This window comes from Apus apus, chromosome 5, assembly GCF_020740795.1.
Source record: "Apus apus isolate bApuApu2 chromosome 5, bApuApu2.pri.cur, whole genome shotgun sequence".
Lineage (NCBI taxonomy): Eukaryota > Metazoa > Chordata > Aves > Apodiformes > Apodidae > Apus > Apus apus.
Genome location: NC_067286.1, coordinates 60699679 through 60724487, shown reverse-complemented (window position 1 = coordinate 60724487; position 24809 = coordinate 60699679). Strand labels below are relative to the sequence as shown.

At 50.9% G+C, this 24809-nt stretch overlaps 1 protein-coding gene across 2 annotated transcripts in view; it reads left to right on the top strand.

Annotated features, from left to right (window-relative positions):
• Positions 1-24809, top strand: part of DAAM1 (dishevelled associated activator of morphogenesis 1) — a 94376-nt gene that overhangs the window by 56979 nt on the left and 12588 nt on the right. Inside the window, exons 5-19 of one of the 2 annotated variants that reach the window (XM_051621909.1) lie at positions 5144-5215; positions 5807-5901; positions 7824-8157; positions 8596-8706; positions 8825-8928; positions 9354-9420; positions 9762-9879; positions 9991-10129; positions 10784-10842; positions 11118-11305; positions 11633-11941; positions 12045-12152; positions 17072-17101; positions 18489-18592; positions 24106-24190. In XM_051621909.1, the coding sequence (XP_051477869.1) occupies positions 5144-5215; positions 5807-5901; positions 7824-8157; positions 8596-8706; positions 8825-8928; positions 9354-9420; positions 9762-9879; positions 9991-10129; positions 10784-10842; positions 11118-11305; positions 11633-11941; positions 12045-12152; positions 17072-17101; positions 18489-18592; positions 24106-24190 (1923 nt within the window). The remainder of the gene's footprint in view (positions 1-5143; positions 5216-5806; positions 5902-7823; positions 8158-8595; positions 8707-8824; positions 8929-9353; positions 9421-9761; positions 9880-9990; positions 10130-10783; positions 10843-11117; positions 11306-11632; positions 11942-12044; positions 12153-17071; positions 17102-18488; positions 18593-24105; positions 24191-24809) is intronic. The other variant, XM_051621910.1, reaches the window with a different exon arrangement.

Below are 24809 nucleotides of genomic sequence, written 5' to 3'. Positions count from 1 at the left end.
TGGTGCCAAGAGGGAAGTGAACCATCAAAGTCACAAGTGTGGTCACTGAAGGGCTCTCCAGGGTTTGCTTAGACCTGGCTGCTGCAAGCCAGCTCTTTCCTTCTGACTTGGTTTCACCTTGAAAGAAACCTGGTGTGTGGGACATCAGGTGGATGGGGAACCCAGCCAGATGCCTTCCAGGGCTCAGTTACCCCAGAGCAACTTCTGATCCACCACCACCACTATGGGTTGTGGGTGCAAGGAGGAGGCTGCTGGATCAGACAGAGATGTCGCCTGCAGGCTGGGCATCTAAAAAGTGTCACCAGAAGCTTGGTTTGTGGGAGCTGCAGACACCCCCAGGGGCAGGCAGGCAGACTGTGGAAGTGTCAGGCTTGTCACCAAGATGTGGCAGGGCTGGGGAGTGTGAAATCTCCCCGGGAAGAGCAGAGGGCTGACTGGAGCTGGCGGATCGGTGACCTTCAGCTGGGAGAGCTCCCACTAATGAGGTGTCTTGCCGGGGCGCTGCTTTCCCTGGGGCTCTTGGTGCTGATGGGGGGGATGGAGCTTGTTCACCGGGTTCACACTGTGACACCTCCCCCGCCACTGGAGTTGCAGCATCTGAGCAGTAGGATCCAACAGGCCCATGCATGGAGCCCAGGGGAAAAGAGGTGGTGGGGGCAAGGCGAGGGCACAGCAGGGCTGGGGCTGCAGCTGCTGGGATTTGTGTTTCTGCCAGGTCCCTGGAAGGAAGAAGTGGGTGTTGGGAGGGGGGGAAAGCAGGTGGGCAATGAAGCAAGGGACGGAGCAAATATTGCCCCTCATGGCTTTGGCATTTCCTAATCTTTGCAGCTCAGCATGTGTGTCCATCGGAGCCATTTCCCAGAGTACAGTGAGGGATTTTGCTGCAGATGTTACAGAGGAGAAGGGATACCAGATACCCATCCCTGCACTGTGCAGCTCCAGCCATCAGCTGCCTCTAAAAGAGCAGCTCATAATGAGCCACAGCACAGCACCAGGCTGTCAGCAGGGTTCAGATCAGCCCTCGCTTCTGTGCTACTTGAGAAGAGAGCAAACATAGCAAAGACTTAAGCACAGCCTGGAGAAGTAGAAATTGGGTGATGTTTGTGTCCCTGGTGCCAGTCGGGTGGGATGTGATGGAGCATCCTGAAGAGCTCACGTGTGGTGGTGCTCAGCTCCACGTCTGGGCATCCCTCCTCGAAGGCAGGCTGCAAAATTCACAGCCCCAAAACCCACCCTGGCTGCTGGGAAACCGTTTTACAAATTCACCCTTTCAACCTATGTTACCCGGAGAGGTTCCTGCCTCCTCCTGCCTCCGAGCAAAGCCTTGTGAGTCACTTCCCTCCGGGCTTGTCGCTTTGTCGGGAGACTTCTTTACCACCACCGAATGCACTAAAGGACACTTACCAGTGTGCTGTAGACCATGAGCTGCAGTAATTACCCGCTGAGCAGTGTCCTGCTGAGAGCAGGGAAGCCCCTGCCCTGATCTTTGCCTGCTTTATTGTGCAGTCCCACTTTGCCTGGGAAGCGGCTTTTCCGACCAGCCTGCCCGGCTGCTCATCTGAATTAATGAGGTTCTGCTGCACTTAATTGAGAGCACTCTCTAAATTGGGGGTTTCAGGGAGGAAATGCAAGAGCCCGAGGGAGCCGAGCGAAGGGAAGTGTTTATAATGCCGCATGTTAATTATAAATGAGCAGTTTAGCCAATTTTGTTGTTCAGCCTCCCCTCTGCTGCCCTGGAGACCTCTATGTTTTTGCTCCACCGCTTCCTTTCAGCCCTAGAGCAGCAGCAGGTCCGGATCCCTGCCCGCCTCACAGGTGTTTGTGGGTGTGGGATGAGCTGACCTTGCTGCCTTCCCACCCCTTTCCCTGCCGTGGGTCTCGTTCCCTGCCCAAATCTCCCAGCTGGGTGCATCTGGACACCTCTTGGTGGGGTGCAGTGGTGGGGACCTCACCACCCTTCCCAGCTGGTGTCACTGCTGGGAGGGGGATGATACTTGCAGGAGGTGCTGATGGTACCCCATGGTGTTGAGGAGGACCTCCAGTGATGTCTCCAGGAGATGAGTGACAGGAGCTGGTCCTTTTCATGTGTTCAAGGCAGACATGATTGCCCTGGCTCCACTGTCCCCCGAGGTGCCATTTATGTCCCAGGACGTGGGATGGGGTGCCGTCACACGTGGGAGCAGATGGGAGTGTCCTTTAGGAAGGCATGCAGTGTGAGCTGAGAAACCAGAAAGACCTGGCTGCCTGTGTCAGACAGGATTGTCACCAAGCAAGAAGGTGGCCTGAGCCTCACCCTAGCTGCTTGGCACCACGGAGAAACCATGGGGTGGTTGCCCATGGGCAGTTCCCCCATATCCCGCTCCCACCTCGCTCCCATGGGCTGGTGCTCCCACCTGGGTTAAACTGACAGCTCTACCCACCAGTTGCAGGAATGATGTGTGTTTCCCTGAAGTGATAAATACTTGGCAAATCATGACCATTTACTTTTCCCACCCTGCTCAGGAGAAGCAGGAGACCTTCCTTCAGCTCTGCAAGAGGCGGTGGTATAATTTGTGCCATTCCATTTGACTCAGATATAAATTACACCCCAGTCTCTCAAGCCCCCTGACACTTCCTCTGTGCTCCTGAGCATCTTTCTGAAACCCTGGATGTCTCCAGGCTGGCTGTGTGTGAGTGGACATGCCAGCTGCCAAGATTCCTTAGGCATGGCAAGTGTTTCTCTGCACAGTCCAGCGGTGGGAAGCTCTGACTGACCAGACAGCTGCAAATGGGTGTCCTCTTCCCAGCCCTTTGGGAAGGCATTGGGTTTCTTCCACCATGGCAGAAACCTCCCTGCATCCCATTTTTCCTGGCTGCAAGAAGACCAAAGGCATCTTTGTCTCTCCTCATCAGCCTGGGTGTTGCATGGTCAGCCAGCAGACCAGCATTTCTCTTTTTTTAAGCACTGTTAGGACAGTTTCATTTATTGCTGACAAAAACTTAATTGACTATGAATAGTCCTCCATCCATGCAGAGGCAGGTGCCACAACCTCCTTCAGATTTATTAGGCTGGGCACTAGCATGACGAGAGCAGATTTTTTTGTAGTTTCCTAACATCTCAGAAAAATGTTTGCTCCCTGCTGATTAGGTGAAAAACGAAATGAAAACCAAAATGAAATGTGGAGGGCAGGTGAATCAAGTGTTTCATTCAAAACCTTGGTTCTTGGCAGGAGAAGGAAGGGAGAACAACCTAAAGCATTAAAGCAGACCGGAGGGAGGGCTGAATGCTCTCTTGTCTTCTTGCTCAGGAGAGTTATTTTCTTTGCTTTAAACATGACCAAATCTATAGAGATAAAAAAAGGTGAGGCTTGTGGATCTGCATCTGTCTGTCAGCAGGCAGCCTGCCCAAGGGCATGGGCAGCTGGCACTGAGAGCTGCTCGTGGCTTGGAGAGGGCTGGAAATGGCCAGAAGGGTGGACATGCAGCTTCTCTTGGTCCTCAGCATGTCACAGGAGATGCCCGAGGGTTTACTAGGTCCCTTGTTGCTCTCAAACTTTTTTTGTCCCCAGGAAGCCAGGCACAACAAAGGGTCAGGTCTGCCAGGATGGGCTGTGCTGCCCGTGGGGGAACTGGGTCCCATCCAGATCACCTATCGCTGACTCCTTGTGTCCTCATCTTGGCAAGCTGCAGCTTGGGAAGTCTGGATGCATGAATATTTCCCACATATGCCTCTTGAACCACAGTAAATATTTGGGACTCTGCTCCTTGGGCTTGCTGAAATCAGCCAGAGGATCCATAGCTGTCTGCGTGCACAGACGTGGGGGCAGGAGAGTAGCTTGTCCAACTCCCACCATCACAGGCGACTGTGGTTTAGGATGACCTTTGCAAACATCTCTTGAAGTTAGGGAAGGGGCAGAGCTGTGCAGCAAGATGTGCTGGGAAGACTGTTACTGAGATGGGGAGACCTTAGAGCACCTTCCAGTACCTGAAGGGGCTACAGGAAAGCTGGGGAGGGACTTTTTACAAGGGCAGAGAGTGAGAGGATGAGGGGGAACATTTTCAAACTGGAAGAGTGGAGATTTAGATTGGATATTAGGAAGAAATTCTTTAGTGTGAGGGTGGTGAGACACTGGCCCAGGCTGGCCAGAGAAGCCATAGATGCCTCATCCCTGGAAGTGTTCTAGGCCAAGTTGATGCGGCTTGGAGCAAGCTGATCTAGTGGGATGTGTCTCTGCCCACAAAGTGGGGCTGGAACTAGAACATCTTTAAGGTCTCTTCCAACCCAAACCATTCTGGGATTTGTGTAGCATCACTTGACTCTCCAGCCTATACCTGTGTGGCATTTCTTCTGTGAATCCTTTTTCTTCTTTTGGCATAAGTTTCTAGGAAAATATACTGGGGGAAACGGTTGATCTTGAAGTATTCCTTCAAAATCTGCCTGCTTGCTCCAAGCAGTCCCTAGGGACATGCAGCATAATTGATCTGAGCTGGGCTCAGAAGTCCTTTGGTCATGTCTTACAAGGACATGGTAGAATCTGAAAACCCCTTGTACATCACCAGACACAGGGCTTTGTAGACCAGGGTGACCAAGTGAGTCTGTGCATCGTTCGGTGTCATAGATCATGGGCCAAGAGATGACATCCTTTAATGGGGGGACGTTGCCAGGTGCGTGTTCTCTCCTAACAGCTAATGAAATCCCAGAGGAGTCGTCTGTTGTGCCTGGAGTCATGACTCCAAGAAAGTGTCGTGTCACATTTATTCACTCTTCATTACCTGTAAGACACATTTTTTTCCCCCAAAGCACATTCATCGAGGCTGTGCAGCCAAAACTTTAAGGGCACTAGAGTCGGTAAAATTCCGAGGTGGTTTCTCCAACCCTGATAACCACCAGATTGATGCAGGATCATTGGGGCAGTTTGGTTTCAGGCAGGGGGTAGGACATGGTTTGTATATAAAATGTGCTAGTTCAATAAATCAGGTGATGTTCCCATAGCTGGAGCACTCGGTGCTGAGCTCAGAATGTGAGAAGTCAGGCTTATATTGATAGAAAGTACTGCAAGAGCTCAAGGGCGCTTCAGAGTTGGTTGGTCATGAAGGGCAAGGGATATTAAAGCTGTTTGTACTCATCTGCTGCCTTTGTTTCACCTTTTTTCTCCTTCTCCAGGACCAGGAAGAAAATAAAGGAGCCACCAGCTGGCCGGAGTTTTACATCGATCAGCTGAATTCAATGGCTGCTGTAAGTGTTTCCCAAGGCTTTGGTGCTTGTGAACCCCATGTGAGGCAGCAGGGCCATGGGGACAGTCTGTCACCTGGCCACCATTGTGCCCAAGATGGGGACGAGTGTTGTATCCACAAAGGGGTGACCTGGCTGTTACCAGCCTTTCTGGTCTGGGGACCTTTTCAACAAGTTGGAGTTGGCAGTAGCTTGTGACTTGGGGGATTGGAGCGTCTCTCTTATGGGGAAAGGCTGAAAGAGCTGGGGCTCTTTAGCCTGGAGAAGAGAAGGCTGAGGGGACACCTTATTAATGCCTGTAAGTATCTAAACGGGGAGGAGTGTCTTGCCAGGGCTTGCTAGGGGGTGAGGACTGGTTTGAAGAAGAAGGCACTGGGTTCCTCAGTCCCGGCCATCTCCTTGCAGACTGTGGAGTGTTTTTCCTCACTGACTCTATTGCCTAGTCCTTTGATTGTCATAAGGATCTGGACTTTCAGTTTAGGGTCCCAAGTCTATCGCCATGGCTTGGCACAGCAGGCAGGGAGCACTCCCACTGCTCAGGCACATGTGTCCCAGAGAAACCTCCTGTCTCACATCTGCCTTTCTCCCTTGCAGAGGAAATCACTGATCGCCTTGGAAAAAGAAGACGAGGAGGAGAGAAATAAAACTATTGAAAGTTTGAAGACTGCACTGAGGACAAAACCGATGAGGCAATTCCCTCTGTTTCCTGGCTTTATCACTGTGGTCATGGCTTTGGATTTGAGTTCTCTGGTGGAGCAGGGGGTTAAACAGAAATAGAAATAGGGGCTGCACAGGGCAAGGGAAGCAAGAACCCTGAAATGCAATTCTTTTATTTTTTTTTCAACTCACCTCTTATCATTTTCTTCCTTTTCCTTGGAGCTCCCAGGACCTTCACATCTGTTCAGACAAATCAGGCAATTCCTTTTCCACCACACACCACCCCCCCCCCTCAAATTTGCTTTTGTTCTCATTGGAATAGAATGTAAAAATTCCTTCCAGATTGACATTTTTTTTAAAGACCCAATTTGTGTTGGTCAACCAGGCCTTTTGTTTCAACTTCTCTTTCTCTTTTTAAAGGGATAAAATCACATGAATCTTCAGGCTTTTATGAAATTAAAAATTAAAATAAAATTAAAAAATGTTGCTAGGAGGTTTTAATGGGGAGGATAAAGAAGGAAAGGATAAAGACTTTTTCTGAATGTCTGTAGTTTTTCCTAACTTCAGTTTCTGCATGGAATCTGCATGCACACATCTGCAAAACCTTTAGGATGCCTCAGATCAACATTTTCTGATGGGAAAATGTTTCATTAAGAAGTGCATGACCTGTTCTGGCTATGGAAGAAACATATTTCTCTTGCTTGCAAATACATTCCCCTCATCCTTTTCTCTTTTGCTAATGGTTTTGGTGATGGTAGTTGGTATGAAGTTCCGACGGTTGAGGGTGTGCATCCAATTTTTGTCAAACCTGGGCCTCTTGGGTGCTGGCTCCCCACAGTGCACTGGCAGCAGGGCTGGTATCCAGCCATGAAACTGTGCAAAGTCCTTAGAATTGTTTTGTGAGCTTGTCTCACTGGAACTCAGAAGGATGCAGCAGAGTCTATAGACAATTTTACCTGTTGGACCTGCTTTTGCTCCCAGGGAAGGGAACATCAAATTTCCTATTGACTTTGGCTGGAAGAAGAACAGGCTTTGAAGCAGAGAAATCAGTTTTCCCCAAGCCTGCAATTACCCCTTTTGTTTGCAGGGCTTGTTTCAAATTAAAGTCATCCCGATGCTGGGATGTTCTTGGCTCGATTGCTTTCCAGGCCTGTGCCTTTTGCCAAACCAGAATAAACCCAGCCTGGATGGCATGGGGCAGGGAGGTCCTAAAATGCCTGAGCAGCGTGCAGTGTTGTGTCTGCCTGCTCTAGTGAACCTGCCTGGGGCTCTGCCAGGCTTTTGCTGCCTGCTTTCTATTTAGTGGTGTTGTAAGTCATCATGAAAATCAGAAGTGCCTGAACGTTGGTGAGATGTGCCTAAGGGAGGAGAAGCATGTGGGTGGTGGGGCAGGAGAGGGAACAGGAGGCAGAAGTCTGATGGGCATCCTGGACATGGGCTTGTCTGAGTCTGGGGTGTTGGTGGCTGAGGAGGCATCTCCAGGGCTTGGGATCTTCTTCCAGTCCTGTGCAAAACTGGTTCCAAAGGAGTGGGGTTTAAGACCCGGGTTGGGGACTGAGAAGGATTTTGTAGCAGCAAACTGCTAACCTCCACCCTGGGGCTTGTGCTCATGGCTGAGTTAGCTGGTCCTCTTCCAAATATCCTAGCTCTGGACAACTTTGTGCAGATGATGCCTCGTTACCTACACTACAGGGCACCAGTTAAATTGATTTTTGCAACCCCATCCCTGTCTCTGGGCCGTAGGAGTCCCGCAGGCTTTGTGCTATCCCAAGTCCAGGAAAAAAGACATATAATAAGGTCATTGGTTTACAACAATGGACAAGTGGGCCCTGTCTGAGGGAAAAATGGTCCTTGAGCATCTGGTTATAGGCTGGACTTGGTGATCTCAGAGGTCTTTTCTAGCCTCAAGAATTCTGTGGTTCTGTTTTTCAACTAAAAACCTTCTTTCTGACAGGTTTGTAACCCGGTTTATCGACCTGGATGGCTTGTCATGTATTCTGAACTTTCTCAAAAGCATGGACTATGAGACAGCAGAGTCTCGAATACATACCTCGCTCATCGGATGCATAAAAGCACTAATGAACAACTCCCTGGGCCGGGCTCACGTCCTGGCCCACTCAGAGAGTATCAACGTGATCGCTCAGAGTCTGAGCACAGAGAACATTAAGACAAAGGTGGCAGTGCTGGAAATCATGGGCGCTGTGTGCCTGGTTCCTGGTGGCCACAAAAAGGTACTGGAGGCCATGCTGCACTACCAGAAATACGCCAGCGAACGGACTCGGTTTCAGGTAGGTGGGTCTCGACTTGCTCCTGGGCTCCCACAATTCAGCCTTCTTGTTCCTTCCTTCTCCTTGATATCTAAATGCCATTTGCAAATGATTTCTCATGCCCGTTTGCAACTTAGATACTCTGGGAATGGCCACAGAACCCTGTCTGGTGAGATCTGCAGCTGAGCAAAGAGTGAGGAACCAGTTATTTAAGGCAGCATCCCACCCCCAAATAAAAAAGCTTTTGTGTGGAGGGTCACTGGGGTCACAGCTCTGCACGGCTGTAGCACATCTGGATGGGCTGATGTTAGCCAAAATGGGTGCAGGGCTGGGCTGTGCTACAGCAGGCAGCAGCTGATCTTGCAGCAGGGGCTTGTAGGAGCATCATGAGTTCCTGCTTGTGTCCCCTGGCTGTTTGTGCAGCACTGAGGCATTGAAGTAAGGTTCTGTGTTTGGCAGACGCTGATCAATGACTTGGACAAGAGCACGGGGAGGTATCGAGATGAAGTGAGCCTCAAGACAGCCATCATGTCCTTCATCAATGCAGTCCTGAGCCAGGGGGCTGGCGTGGTGAGCGTGGGGGCTCTTGGAGAGGGAAGTGTTTTGGTGGGTTTGGGGTGGTTGAATTTCAATAAGCTCTCTGAGAACACGTCCCTTGCTGTGTTGACCCCACAACTGTCCCTTGCAGGAGAGCCTGGATTTCAGACTCCACCTGAGATATGAATTTCTCATGCTTGGGATCCAGCCAGTCATTGATAAACTAAGAGAGCATGAAAATTCAACCCTTGACCGGTGAGTAGTGACCCCCAGCCCATTGGGGTTTTTTGCCTTTGCCTTCTGGCCTTGCTTTCTGATTCTGGATGTGGCCTTGGGGGAAAGCATGTGGGTCTAGACTCACCCCTCTTGAGGAAATCCTTTGCTGTTGCCACAGAGGGAAGGGAGAACCCCAATATTGTTTGCTGCTCTCTAACATAGGGTTGAGCCAGGAAGGATGGGGGAAGCCACTGGGGACCTGGAGGATGATGCCAGCCTTCCTCTTCCTCCTCTCATCCCAAAAGGCTCCTCAAACAGGCTGTAATAACTGGGAGCTCAAGACTGAAGATGTTTGAAGTCCTGCTTGTCTCTGGGCCACTGCTAGACTGGCTGTTTGCAATTTATTAATTGTCACATTAGTATCTGCCTTTAACAGTCTCTTTTTTCCTCCTTTCTTTCCTCAGGCACTTAGATTTTTTCGAAATGCTTAGAAACGAAGATGAACTGGAATTTGCCAAAAGATTTGAGCTGGTGAGTATGAACGTTGCTAATCCAGATGCTGGCACTTGATGTCACAGTTCCTCTTTAAAGCTCCTACATGGCCTGGGATGAAGTGCAGTCTTTTGGATAAAATGTGGAGGTTGGAAATCTGTCTCCTGTTGCCCTGCTCTGTTGCAACCTCCATCCTACAGCCTGATTGATCATCTTCTTTGGCTGCCCACAAGCACTCTTGGCCCCTTGCAGGGCAGTGGAGCCCATCTGTCCATCAGGCCTGGGGTGGGGCTGGTTTGTGGGTTTGGAGCCGAGACTGGGGAAGCAGACGGTGCCGTCACCAGTCCCGTGGCCTGACCTCGCTTTGCTCGTGTCCGCAGGTCCACATTGACACCAAAAGTGCAACTCAGATGTTTGAGCTGACGAGGAAGAGGCTGACACACACCGAGGCGTACCCGCACTTTATGTCCATCCTGCACCACTGTCTCCAAATGCCTTGTGAGTCCCAGGGGAGGCGAGGAACGAGGAAACCCTGCGGCTGCCGGGGCCTCGGCAGCCCACGTCTCCTCCCTGCCTCTCTCCTCACTCCCTCCCCTCCTTCCCCTCCAGATAAAAGAAGTGGCAACACTGTCCAGTACTGGCTGCTGCTCGACAGGATCGTGCAGCAGATTGTCATCCAGAGTGACAAAGGGCAGGACCCTGATGCCACTCCCCTGGAAAACTTCAATATTAAAAACGTCGTCCGAATGTGAGTGCTGAGTCCTCTGTTCCCGGGGCTTTGGTGCCTCCCGCTCCGTTGGGCAGGAGGGCTGGGAATGGGGCTTATCCCTGCAAGGTTGGCATTGCTTGGAGCTCTTAAGCATGAGGTGTAGGTGAATTAAAGCTCAGCCTCTGTGTCCTCAGCAAGCTATTTCCCATGGCTGCTGCTGTCGCTGTTCCTAATTCATCACTTACTGTCACCCGGTGATACGCCTGCTCCTCGGCTGGACAGATTAGGAAAAATGTCTTCACTGGAAGAGTGGTGAGGCATTGGGACAGGCTGCCCAGGGAGGTGGTGGAGTCACTTTTCCCTGGAGGTGTTCAAAAAATGGGTAGACGTGGTGCTTCAGGAGATGGTTTAGTTGTCACAGGGGAGTATAGCTGAGGGTTGGACTTGATGATCTTGAAGGCCCTTTTAGAAAAGACCTTAATGACTCCATGATTCTATGACAAGCCAGCATCCCTGGAGCTGTTGAGGCAGAGCTGCATCCCTGACTGCACAACTCAGCTGAGGGGAGGCAGAGCAAATACCAGTTTGGGAGCCTTAAATCCCACTGCCCAGGCTTCCTCAATCATATCTGTTGCTGGTCACTTGTTCTCTGCGGTAGGTTTGTCTCACGTGCCACCTGCCTTTTCCGTTTAGGTTAGTCAATGAAAATGAAGTGAAACAGTGGAAAGAGCAAGCAGAAAAAATGCGAAAAGGTGAGTGATGAGTATATGGTGTTGGCTTTACCCCTCCCTGAGTGGCTGAGATAATGTCACACCATGGGGCTCACAAGGGAAATGGGCAAAGTAGATGCTAATTGCTTCGTGTGGAGGCCCTTGCTGGGGACATTAAGGCACAGCACACGCTCCCTTTTATTGATGATCTGCACAGCTTCTCTGTCAGGCAGCGTGGAGGCTGCTCCCTCGCGTGCTGCCCTTTGCCAAAAGAGAGTGTTTGTCACCCAAAAGTGGTCTCATGGGGCTTGTTTCAGAGCACACCGAACTTCAGCAGAAGCTGGAGAAGAAGGAGCGGGAGTGCGATGCCAAGGCCCAGGAGAAGGAGGAAATGATGCAGACACTGAACAAGATGAAGGAGAAGCTGGAGAAGGAGTCCAACGAGCACAAGCAGGTCAAGCAGCAGGTGGCAGATCTCACGGCGCAGCTCCACGAGATGAGCAGGGTGAGGCTCCAAACCTCCTCCCTCTTGTGGCCCAGTCCCAAACCCCCTGCAAACACCACGAGAGGATTTCTGGAGGCTGAGCTGTGCAGGGGGGCTGAGAAAGGTGCTTGCTGGGAGGGTCACCAAGATGTCTGTCCCTGATGGCCATCCCTGCTGACAGAGTGAATTTCCCTTTCTGGCTGCACTGGACCTCAGACAGGAGTACTGAAGCTTTTGAGAGCTTCCTATGCTGGTTAAAATTTGGTCAAAAAAATGAAAAGTCAGCATGGAGGCATTTCTTGTGTGATGTCCCCAGCTCCATATGACCAGTCTCTCTTTCTCTCCCAGAGGGCGATCTGTGCTGCTGGCCCTGGAGGACCTCCCTTGCCACCAGGAGCTCCTGGTGGCCCTTTACCTTCTCCAGCTCCAGGATCCCTTCTTCCCCCTCCGCCACCACCACCACCCCCAGGGGGATGTCCCCCACCGCCTCCCCCACCACCGCCCCCTCCGGGTGGTCCTCCACCTCCTCCTGGCCCTCCACCCCTGGATGGAGTGTTACCTCCCCCTGGAGCACCTCTGGGCTTGGCACTCAAGAAGAAGAGCATCCCACAGCCAACAAACGCTCTCAAGTCCTTCAACTGGTCCAAGCTGCCAGAGGTAAGCTGGGCAATAATTTGGGTGGAGAAACCAGAGGTGCTGCAAAGTCTAAGGGCAGGTGGGCAGGGGACCTCCAACCTGCAGTGCTCCCTCTGTCTTGCAGAACAAGCTGGCAGGCACCGTGTGGACCGAAATAGATGACTCAAAAGTGTTCAAAATCCTGGACCTTGAAGACCTGGAAAGGACGTTCTCCGCCTACCAAAGACAGCAGGTAACAGCTGGCCCGGGGGTCACTCGAGGATCTGGGCAAGGCGCCGCCGTGACAAGGTCGTGTGGTTTCACTTGTGGTCTCAAAACATGTCTCCATAATTTCATACCAACACCACGTTTGCCAGATTGTCTCGGATCTGCCTCTTCCTCTCATCCATGTGCCAGTGCCTTGGCATTGAAGTGGCTGTTCACAGCTCAGTGTGCCTCATCTCACCCCTGATTTCACCCACACACCTGACCACCCGTGTCATGAAGATGGATCACCAAAAAAAACCAAAAGAAAGAGACAGGGAATGTTTGAAAATAGCCCCCAGATGTGGCCACGGTTGAGTAATATTTTTGGATTGCTCTTAACAGCAACTGCTTCGTGTCTGCATGTTGGGTGGAAAATTTCTATGCCTCTCTGGCCAAGAAGGACTAAGTTTTGCCCACATCTACCATGGGTGGATCTCTTATTTTATTTTTGTAGTGAGCCCAGAGCAAAATGTGAGCTTTGAACAAAAAAGCAAATCCCAAACCAAAATAATGACACTGCAGGCAAAAGTCTCTGCTTTTTCATCTCCTGCTGAAGCAATATGGCCCCATTTGGAAGGCATCAAAGCACACAAAGAAAATTAGACACTGTTTTACCCCAGGCAGGACCACGATGGGTAAAAGCAATAAGTTTTTCAAGAAGGCAAGAGAAAAAGCAAGCAGAGAGGCTGCAGACTGTCATGTTCACCTGCTGAGCATCTGGTTGCATTAGTGGAAGGAGAGGGCAGGTTGTCCCATTCTCACCAGGCTCAAGCAGAGAGAGGGTGGCAGAAAGGAGTGGACACAACACGTAAGCTCCTTAGGCAACGTGAGAGTTTAATCTCTTCCAGAGGCTGAGGGACAGATCAGAGTGGATTAGAGCAGGGCAAATATCAAGAGTAACCCACCAGACCTACATGCTGCCCTAGTGTCTTTTGGGAATAGGTGACCACAGTGCTGGCTCTTTCCCTCACTGTTTTTTGGAGCTTGACTCATGCCTACTGGAGGGCATGTCTGCAGACAAGATGGAAATGGAAGGGAAGTAAGAATAGAAACCTGGTGGGAGGGTTTGCCCTCTGGCTTCCCTGACCAAGTCCATGAATCACCTGGTGTGCTGGGGATTATTGCCAGGCAGGAATTTAAAAATAATGTGACTTGGCTGAGGTCCTGCTGGGTGAAGTGGCTGGTTAGGTTCAGGGCCAGGAAGAAGAGGGAGATGCTGCAAGGAGTGCTGTGACACAGGTTTTTACCCCAGGTGGGATGGGGACCTAAAGGGAGCTGAATGTGGGAGCCAGGGAACAGGATGAGACTGGCAGAAGATGCTGTGAGAGCATCTGGAAGGGAGATTAATAAAGAGGAGGTGGAAGCTCACCTGTGAGGTGCTGCTGGGGCTGGAGCCACCCTTGGAAGTGATACAGGAGTTTGTTTTGGTTCATCCAGGCTTCATGGTATCACCAGCCTGTGTGAATGAAGTGGTGGGACACATCCCCCTGGACCTGAGGGTGTGGGATTTCACCCAGGGTGCCCCCACTTGCAGCCCCAGCATGGGGAGGGGGTGCCAGGCTGTGCCTCCACATTGCTGGCCGCATGGTTTGGCAGGCACCAGCACAAGGGGACAGAGACACTGCTTGAGAAGCACAGGGACACCATGGGATCCTTCCCACATGGCAAAGGACTGGGGGAGCTCTATGCAGAGCCTGTCCCTGTGGGGAAGGGCAATGAACTAATGCCTTAATAATCTGCAGTGGTTTTGAGGTCCAGTGAAGGTCAGTTTCTGTTTTGAGCAAGCAGGGGAGGAGCAGGGGTTTCTCCTCCCTGTTCCCTGTCTTGAGCCCTTGGCCAAATAGTCCCTTCATTGGTGATGGCACCTCTTAGTTGTCCTCAGACATGATGTAGGACACTTGGAGATGCCTGCCTGCCCATGCTCCAAGCAAACAGGGGCTCTGAAATCCCGTGGCTGGGTGGCACCTCACTGTGGCCAGCAGGGTTTGGGAGCAGTGTGCAGAGCTGCATGTGGTGCAGAGACCTCTCAGACCCCCTACCAGTAGCTGTTGTGGAGCTGTGTTGATGGGACTTGGTTATTTTTATTGCCACAGTGCTTGGGAATCCCTAAGTAGTGCACAGACCCGAGACTTAATAGTGTACTTAATTTTCAGCATCTCTTTAAATGCTTTTCCCACATCACAAGCTGGGATGTAAATGCAGGTTCTAAAGTGAGCTTGGCAGCTCTCAGGAAAGGCCCTTTCCGTGCAGGAAGGACAGGAGCCTTCTGGGCTCCCCTTCCTGGGTCTTAGCCTGGAAACATCCCTGCCCCATGCTGGGTGAAAAACAGGTGCTTGCCTTGAGCTGTCAGGAGAGCCTGTATCCTCCCCTTCCTCCCTACCAAGGCTCTACAGAGGTCCCTGACCCCAGAGAAGGGCTCAGCCCTGCAGCTCTGTGTAATACCAGCATTTACCAATCTTACTAGATCCTGCAGAAAAAACAACAGGAGCTCTGTGTTTTCAGGCTGTGGCATGAGGACCTGGCAAGCTGGAGGTAGCTGCTTAAGGACATGCATGTGGGATTGGAGAAAAGCAAGTCTAGGGCCAGCAGGGCTTATTTGTGCTACCCAGGGGTCTGTGCCTCAGCCAGAGATCTTCTGAGAGCCTACAAGGGGGAAAGATTGGGAATGATGCTGATAAGTGGCAATGACACGACCAGGGCAGTCTTGGCATGTCCTGCAGCAGTGAGGGACATAGAAGAGCCAGGGCCAAGTGGAAAAACTACGTGTTGTTGAACCAGGGACTTAGCAGTGAGCTGTGAAAGTATTCACCTCCCAAAAAAGGATGAAACAAGAAAAGCCTCCAGCTCCTTCAAGCAAGTGTGAGTGACCTGTCCAGGGTTAAAGGGGAACAGGGGTAGGGAACATTTGTGGAGACAGTGAGCGCAGATTTAAAGCTACTTCTTCTTACACCATCATCTTGCAGCAGAGATTAGTTGTGGTTCATGCAAGGGAAAGGGGCAGGGATGAAGCTGGTTTGAGGTAGGAGGGGAGGGTTTTTGTAATGAGTCTTTACCTTAATGCTTGGGGAGCCCTCTCTCTCCTGGGGCAGGGGACTGCAGGAGGACCACTGCATCCTTCCCCTCTCCAGCAGCGTGGGGCAAGTCTGAGCATCATGGGGCAAGTCTGAGCATGCAGATAGAAGGAGGGCTTCCTAATTAAGGACCAGCTAAATGAACAAGACGCCCATTGCTGCTTGTGGGTGTGCTGTGTGCCTGTCCCACACAGGAACCTGTTGGGAAGAGGCTACTTTATGAAGCACTGATCCTTCACAACCTGGACTGATCCACAGAGTTATCCCTGCCTTTGCAACAGCCTCACACCCAGCTAAATTGTGCAGGTTTTCATCTAACCTCCCTGACGTACAGCAGTGGCAGTTTGAATGTCTTTATTCAGAGTCTGCAGGTCCCCCTTTTCTTGCAAAGCCCCTGGTCTGATGGCATTGCCAGAGCTCTGCTCCTGGGGATGGTCGTGGCAGGTCTTCAACACACGTTTCTATGCAGAGGGGTGCAGGGCAGCCTTGGGGAGCTGCTCAGTGCCTCCCCGGGGTGCCCGTACCACATCCCTTGGGTACCTATCCCTCTGCCAAAGAGACTTGGTCATTCCTTTTCTTGGCTGATGTTTCTCTGCCTCCTGGCACATCTTGTTCTGCTTCTTGGCTGCAGCATTTCTGTGGGCTCAAGGAAAGCCTGATGTGTTGGTTTATACCCACTTGGGCTTGTGATCAGCATAGCTCATCCCCTGGGGATGCTGATCCCCCAGTCCTGGGTGTTTGGGGGCAGCTAACAGAGAGCCCTTTTCCATCTTCCTGCCTAGAGCCACATGTGGATCCTGGGCTTATCCAGCCTCAGCAGCTGGTCAGGGAAAAACCTGCTTAAAAAGGTTTCCTTTAAAAAGGTAACAGTGATGGGATGTGTTTGGAGATGACAAGCTAGAATGAAGCACATGGGCTGTTGATCCTTGTAAACCAACTGCATTTGGACCCATCTGCCATCTCTGTTCACTCCTCCTTTTACAAAGAAAAAATGAAACCATTTGTGCACTTTTGACACCTCTCTCCCCATCACAGAGCTGCTGGATAGGCTCTTGAGCCAAGCAGAAAAAGCCCAAATATGATGCAGCCCAGGGAACGAGGAGGGAAAACCCTTCTGTGTGTGTGTGTGTGTGTGTGTGTGTGTGTGGTGCCAGCTTTGCCACATGTGCTTCCATTCTGATGGGGGGAACCTGGCAGGACAGGCAGGTCTTCAGAGGAGCACAGTGCCAGCGGGGTGTCAGGGTGGCATTTGACCAGGCTGCTGGAGAGGAGGGGTTGTCCCTTGTGAGAGGAGAAATCAAGGGGAAATGTGTTTCCGTGGCGAATGGTGAAGTTTTGCTGCGGCCAGATTTGCTCCGGGATGAACCTCTCGCTGTTTCCACTTGCAAGCCCTGTTTTTCCTGGCAGTCACGTTGGCATTTCAGTCCCTTGGATTCACAAAAAGTAGCAATTTTCTTCCCCAGCCTGGCAGGCTGAGCAGTGCTGTGCCTCTGGGCCTGTGCTCACTGCCTCTCACGCAGAGCACGGGCAGGGCTTGGCCAGCGTCCTCCCACCTCCTCCCATGTCCCCTCCTCTGCTCCTTGCACACCAGCACCTTGGCCTGATCCATTCATGGAGTCACCTCTCCCTGTCTCAGTCCTGCGCTGATCCTTTAATCCCCACCACATTTTCATGTGCATCCCCTCTCTTTTGGGGCTGGCAGACCCTGAGTGCTGATGACCCCCCCGTGTTTCACCCTCCCCCTGACCGTGCTTCGGTTCCTTTTGGTTTCGCTGCGATCACTGAACTGCATGTGTTTTTACTGCCTTTTTCCATGCTTCTGCTATGGCCGTAGGACTTCTTTGTGAACGGTAACTCCAGACAGGTAAGCAAGCACCTGCAGGAGCCCAGCCAGCAGCACGGGCAGGGCAAGAGTGGGGCTGGGGAGATGGGGGACACGTGCGGTGCTGCCGGGGGTTAACAGCAAAGTGGGGGTATCTCAGAGAGGTACAAAGGTCACCAGGAGGAGCAACTGGAAAGTTGGTGCCAGGGAGGCTGGTAAGTGCAGGCTGCCCTCTCTGCCATCTGGCCAGGTGTTGAAGCCAGCATCTGAACCCAAGGGTTGAATGTGCAGATGCAGCTTAACACAGAGGTGCTCCTACCCTTGAGCATTTTCGCTTTTCAAAAGCTGGAAATGGAAAACTCAAACCTGTGGGTTGAAGCTCTCAAGGCACATGAGAGGGGCAACTGGTGGCAGGTGACTTGGGGCTCAACCTGCTTTCGTCTGCCACTGCCTTCGCTCTATGCCACTTGTCCCAGGAGCTTCCTGCTTTTCATAGCTGTTGTTTGTTGTTTGTTTTATTTCATTCAAGCAAGAAAAACAGTAAAAAAAAGGGAATTTCTATGCACCTTCTCAACCCGTGCAGTGGCTGTGTGCCAGGTCTCCTAAGCTGGCAGACGTTTAGTGCAGCTCTGTAGGGCATGGGACCTTGCAGCGCCAGGTTGTGTTCCTTCCAGGAGGATTGAGTAGCAGGCTTTTAATTGATTAACCTTACATGTGATATGGTAAATTAAAACCAGGGGCAACATGAACCCCTTGGGCAGCTCTGCGAAGTTGCTGTTGTAGATCTGCCCATTCTCTTGCTGCCACAACTGGTATATTGTTACTTATTCGAAGGTAAAAGCATATAAGCTGCTGAAGAGATGTGAGCGCTTATGCCACACTGATTGCTGCTTCCAAATCCATTATTTGGGGAGAATTTCCCTGAAAGAGCAGCAAAATGCTGCAGGTTGTGTTTGCAAGTCTGGTGGCTTGTGTTGGTTGGCTTGCTCAGGAGGACTGATGCGTGAAGGGCGACTGCAGATGTTTGGAGTGGGGGTGAAGAACAAGAGTGATGCTGAGTGTGTGCAGCAGCCCGTAATGAAATATTTCATGCGAGGAATTAATGAAGTATCACAAATATGTGTGCTAAGAAAGCCCAGCTTTATTTATTCAGCAGCGCCTGTGTGTTTGCAGATTCTTAAATCTTCCCTGTCTGAGAAAATATTTACATTTCAAACCAGTGGCTTCAAAGCCAGCTCTGGTTTATGAAACGACTTACTGTGTTTCAGTTACAGGGAATGGGTTTTACCCGTAACCCGTGGTGACACTCTTGATTAATGAGGGTCCACTGTGTATCATGCTGCTATGTGCTGAGAGTACTAAATGTCTTTGCTTCTCCATGGCTTTTCTTGAGGCTTTTTTTTTTTTTCTCCTCCTTGTGTTTTTGTAGAAGGAAGATGCTATCGATGACACCTTGAGTTCCCGGCATAAAGTCAAGGAGCTTTCGGTCATAGATGGCCGGAGAGCTCAGAACTGCAATATCCTCCTCTCCAGGTATGGTTGATGGCTTCTCACCCTCTGGGGAGTGGGAGGTGCTTGATATGCTTGATACACTGCCCTGGGGGTGATCCTCATCCCCGGGGGGAGGGTTTAATGACATGAGCCAGCACAGGAGCAGAGCCAGTGACACCTGAACCCTGCTATAGCCTTACACCATGACATGGGGGAGATGCCATTAGCTGGGTACATGGCAACTTCATGTCCCTAAAAAGCCCCAGAGGAGCTGAGGAACCTGGTGACCCTTTAGAGAGGATGGGAAGGGGGGTAGATTTCACCTCTTGTCTTCCTCAGCCTGGGCTTTGTTTGCTCTTTAGTGAGGGGTGAAGGGGGTCTCTGTTAGGCTGGGGAGAGTGCCGGGTTCAATGATTTTAAAGGTCTTTTCCAACCAGAACAATTCTGTGGGTGTTGGCAGGGTGTGGGGAGCTGCAGCGTAATTTGGCCAGAGTCTGGCTGCCCATGCTGGTGTCCTGTACCACATCTGGATTTTGGGAAGGGGATGTCCCCCTCTTCCAGCTTCCCAGCCCCGCTGGGTTGACAACCTCCCACGTGCCACTCACCAGGTGGGCTCAGCACTGCTACCAGCAATTTAATCCCATCCCCAGCCTGTGCCAAGAGGATAAAAAGGACCTTTTTTGGCAAGGTAAACTACACAAGTAAGACTGACTCCTGAGAAGGGAGAAGCCAGGCTGCAGTGGTCTGACAGGGTCAACCATCAGTGTAGCTACTTGAAAAAAAAAAACAAAAACCCCAAACAGCAGCAGAAAATGCCACTTGTTACTTACTCACCCAGGAAATAAAAAAATAATCCCAAGAGCATTAAAATATAGCTCCATTCAGAAATATTCGCTCTGCTGCCTGAAGTGCAGAAGCTTTTCTGCCACTTGGGACCAACCAGGATGGAGCAGCATCACTGGCAGGTTGGGCCTGTAGCCACCGTGCCCAAATTCTGTTTTCCTCGACCATTGCTCAGCAGAACTTGTGCCTCTCCTGGGCAAGCCTGGCTGGTTTGTGTCCCTAGGAAGCATGAAGAAGCTGGTGCCTGCCAAAAAAACCACCCCTCCGGGTGGGCAACTCACCATCCGTGGTGCTTCTTCATGCTCTTCTGGAGCTGGTCTGCAGCCCCCTGGGCAGCAGGAGCGATGAGTGCAGTGAGCCAAGTGCTGCAGCGTTCAGTGCTGAAATTGCTGTGTTTATGGCTGTTTCTGCCCCGGGTTGCTTCTGGGGATTTTCATACTTTCTAGCAGTCCCAATAAAAAGGATGATGATGAAAGCAGAGTTTTAAAAGAGCAGGTGAATGAGCACGTCTGTGGCAGCCAGTGATTAGCAAGTAAAGAGATGGGATTTGGGGCACGGGCTGGGCTGCTCCCCAGCCTGCTGAGGCTGAACATGTTCAGAGTGGGTTTCAGTGTAATTAAATTGTATAATTGGGTCTGAAGTACACAGGTAGCCCCTTTGAGGGGGAAGGGGAGCTACCCAAACATTTACCTTCAGAGGCATCTCGCGTGTCTTACTGGGTAAAGGTCTAAATTTCATCTCACCAGCAAACCTTTCTCTTCCAAGAAAGCAAAGGCTGGAAATGAGTTACCAGTAATTAATCCCACAAAAAGGGCAACACAGAGGCTGCTGCCTGTCTGCCCTCCCATTGGGGTCATTCCTGAGGGAGAACTGGGATCAGAACTGCCTTGCAGGGTGGTCCCTAGGCCTCTCCTACAGCTTTTTCCCAGGCATATCCCCCAGCATTGGGGGCCCCTGCAGGGACAAGTGACTCTGGGGGAGGTGTTTTGGGGTTTGTCCCGTGATGCTCCCAGGGCTGTGTGGGCAGAGGGCACTTCTCTAGCATGAAGGCATTTCTCTAGCACCGCAGCGGTAGCCAAATCTGCCCCTTCCCCCATTTCTGCAAAGGACCACAAACAGGTTTCTCTCCCCAGGTTTCTCTCACGCTTTGGGTGATTTACTGGATGCCAAGTGGCTAAAAGGAAGGGCAGTGTTGGGATGAAGCCCGAGCATCCCTCTGGCCCAAGGACCTCTGTAGGCTCAAGTCCAGCCAGACTCCATGAGACCTTGGGCAAACCCTGTCATCACTGCCCATCCAAGCTGCCTATCCCTAAACTGGGCAGAGCAGCGGGTCCCTGGCCCTTGGGTTGCCAAGGGCTCAGCTTAACCTGGCCTGCTGCTCTCCTGCCTCCCTTGTGCAGCCACCACGGGGACAAGCAGACTTTCACATGAAAAAGGACCTGCAAGCCTGGCCCCTTATTTAGACCAGACGTTTGTAAGCTCACCAGGCATTGTCTGGCTTGCAGAGTGGAAAGATTACAGCCAGCGAGATACTTTATCTCTCTCTGTAGATTTATTTTTTTGCCTGCTTCCCTTGCTCTGGGAGAAATTACTGCGCAGTGAGATCACTGGATTTTCCTCCGGCTCGTAATGCAGCACAAGAATATTTTTAACACTCTTTTCTCTCTCTTTTCTTTTTAAATTTTTTTTCTTCTTGCTTTTGAAAGAACGCTTTGCCGGCGTCAGTGCATGATCAGGTCTTCCTTGGTGAACCACCATGTCCTTGCTTCTACGTGTGTGTGTTTTTGGTGCTGCTTTCTGCAAGAGGCAAATCAAGCCCGTGCTCACTTTCCGCCCGCCCTGGCGGTGAACGGCTCGTTTGACTCCCCTCCCGGGCGAGGCAGCGTGGAGCCCTTTTTTTTTCTCCCATGAGTGTGGCTTTTCAAGAATTCCTTTTTCCCCCTTCACACTTAGGACACCCTCCACGGGACCGTGCAGGACAGCCCCGTGCTTGCTGGGCTGGCGAGCTGTCACCTCGCATCGGCAGGCTTCTGGCTTTAAATCCCTGTGACAGCAAGTCCTGTGACCCCGTTCCTCTCAGACGGCTCGCCTTCGACAGCTGCTGCCAACAATGATAATTATTGTGGTTATAGATAAGCTTCTAGCTTTCACTGGCCCCTTTCCCATCAAGTTGTCTGAGAAGCTGTTTTCTTCTGGCGCCCCACGCTTGCTCTCTGCCGATGCCGGGGTGGGCTCTTGTCCTTGGCGCTGGGTTTTGATGATGCCTGAGAAAAGGTTTCTTTCAGCCTCTTCTTTAAAAAAAAAAAAATGTATCTTCTATTCTAGACTTTGCTTTTAATGAGCAGGGCTTACAAGAGTCACCCTCATCTTTCGCCACCCTCCTGGAGGTGGTCAGGGGGGAAAGTGTGTGCTCTGATTGTTGGCTTTGGAAGAGGAGTAGCTGCCTGCCCGCCCCCTTCTCCCAGGAGCATTTCTGCCTCCCAGGGATCCCTCAAATGTCCAAACCCAGCCAGTGTCTGTGTTTCTTTGGGCTGGGGACCAGTGTGACATTCGTTGGTGGTCTCATCTCTTAGGTAATTGCTTGGGTATAGAAGCAGTCCTTCTGAAGCTTCATATCCCACCTTGGGTCATGTCCATCCTGGCCACCACCCTTGTGTGGGGCATATAGGGTGTCCCCAGGATGTGGCTGCTTGTCACTGCAGCCATCAGAGGGGACTTTTTCCATGGATCCTGGGTTCACTCCTTGTACAGCTACCCTAGCAATAGTCCTGGGTGCTGCTCAGCTCACCCTTTGAGCTTCCTCCCCTGGCTGAGGTGAGATTTTAACTCGCTCCTCATTTAACAAGCCCTCTCTTGGGGGTCACCCTCCAACAGGACGTGAGAGAGGAGTGGGTATGGGATGGGAAATATGAGCTCATAAGGAATAAATGGCCAGGTCTGTAAGATCCACCAACCTCTCTATGGCTAATCCTCTGCTTCAGGTCTTGAGCAGAAGATTTCAAGCTAAACCAAGCCCTTGCTTCCCTAGTCCTAGAGACCAGCACCTTTCCTCCTTTAGCTTCATCTTCCAAAAACTAGCTCCAGGGTTTCCTCTCTCCTGAAGAGATGCCAGGATAAAAAATAATCTCCTCATTTAATTAGTTAAAGTGATCAAGTCAGCTCCCAGCCTTCTTTTTGATTTGCTGATCAGGTTGACTTCCAAGGTCTCACATCCCACTGTAGGGTGTGTTTCTGGTTTCAGCTCATTCCTTTGAGCTACATGCAGTGTATCAGCATCCCTTGGCAGCACTGATCACTGAGACTGGGACAGTGGGTGTTCTCAAAGCCCACAAATGGGCCTTTTCAGCTGTGCAACTTTTCCCTGTTTGCAATAACAGGGGATTATTTATTTTTTTTAAAAAAAACAAACAACAAACCTGTATCGACTGCAATAGCTTTAACCATCACTGCAAGTTGGGCAAGGGATAGGATGTTGGTAAATGGAGCTGCAGGAGTTTCAGGGCTTTCCCTCTTTCACATTTAGATTATATCAACCACAGTGCAAAAACATGAAGAAAAATATGTGTGGTTTTGCAATCAGAGTCCTTGCAAGGGAGTGGTCATGGGGAGTGCTGCAGATGAATTAAACTGTAATTAATGGCTGCTCTAGCCCAGGAGGAGCTGAGGGTGCCTCTCTGTCTTATCTGTTGCCTCAGCTTGGTGCATGCTGCTGTCAAATAAACTACTGTCAGGGAAGACCAGCTTGTTGTTGCTTTCTGGGATACAATAGTCTGGGGTTTTAGAAATCTCCAGTTTGAGGCTATGTCTTCAATTCCCATTATGTGAAGTAGAGGAAGAAAAAAAAAGGGGGAGTGGGGGCTGTTTTCTATCCTCTTACACTTCAAAGCATCTCCACTCAAAAAAAAAAAAAATAGGTGATGGGTTTTCTGGGATGCTGAACATCTGCTTCCCCAAATTTTGGATTATTTTTTTCCTCTTTTTTTCCCAATTGGGAGACTACAATCGAAGGTGGCTGGGAGGAATGGGAGAGGCAATGTTCAAATCCAAGAAAAGCAGCAGGTTTTGGCCAAATTTTCCTTAGGGGTTGTGGCAGTGGGCTCAGGAGTAGTGCTGGGCTGTGACCCTGAGCCTGGACTGGGCTGTGCTGCCAGCAGGGAGTGTGACCCCCACTGGCCTCATGGTCTTCAGGGATCTTGGCACTGCTGAAGCAGCCTTGCTGCAGCCAAGAGTTGCATATAGCGGGGGCTTTGATTACATATGGCAGCTTTGATATGATATATATCATCATATTTGGGACTTTGAGCAACCTGGTCTGGTGGGAGGTGTCCCTGCCCATGGTGGAGTGTTGGAACTAGATGATCTTTAAGGTCCCTTCTAACCCAAACCATTCTGTGGTTCTATACAAGTTATTTGTTTTAATACGTGTATAATACACTGCTTGTGATACTTGCATAAAATACTATAAAATAGCAGCTGCAGTGGGGGGAGAGGGAATGGGCCAACAGGGTTTGACCCCCTGTTCACAGCAGGGCTGCTCTGTGCTGTGCCTTGGCAGAGCACGTTCCCACCACGTTTCTCCCACATCCTTTTTCATAACACCCTGTACAGTGTAATTTGTGATGCTGTTCCTGTTGCACGGGTGTGTAAGGAAATGCTGCTGAGCCTTGCCTGATGGCCGGGCTGGGAATAACTCCTTCCCCTCCACCTCCCAGGCTGAAACTCTCAAACGAGGAGATCAAACGAGCAATTTTGACGATGGATGAGCAGGAGGACCTCCCCAAAGACATGCTGGAACAGGTGGGCAACGTGTCTTGTGCTCCTCCATGGTTGCCTCATGCTGAGACCAGGCTGTGCAAGGTGCTTGTGACCAAACAGTGAATTTGAGAACTGAGGCCCCAAGTTATTTACCAAGCACATATTGAAAAACCACCCAAGTGGGCTGGAACAGCAGGATAGCAGCTCAGTTGTAGGATCAGAGCTGGGAGCAGCATGGTCTCCATGTCCCATGCCTGTACCCAGGCCTACCCTGGGACCCCAAGGCTGAGCCCATTGCCTGTTTTGTGGCTGCAGCTTGAAGTTCATGCTCAGTGAGGTTTTATTTTTGAAACCTTGTTCAGCATTTGTGCAGTCCTTAAAAAGGGATTCCCATTTTTCACCACTTCTGAATCCCTCTGGAAGCATTTTAGCCACCTGTCCTTAAAAGCCAAGCTGGTAACTGCACTTTCAGCAAGAAACGTGGGAGGATTAGTGGCACAGAACTTCCATCTGCAAATAGGTAGAGTTGCAGCAAATTAGAGTCCCTCAGATCTCCTCTGGCAGAGCTGATGCTGAAACCTCCTTGGAGCAGACATAACACATCTGTTGTAAAACCTGAGTGATGGCAGGCCAGAAGCAAGGGACACTAATGTGCTGGGAT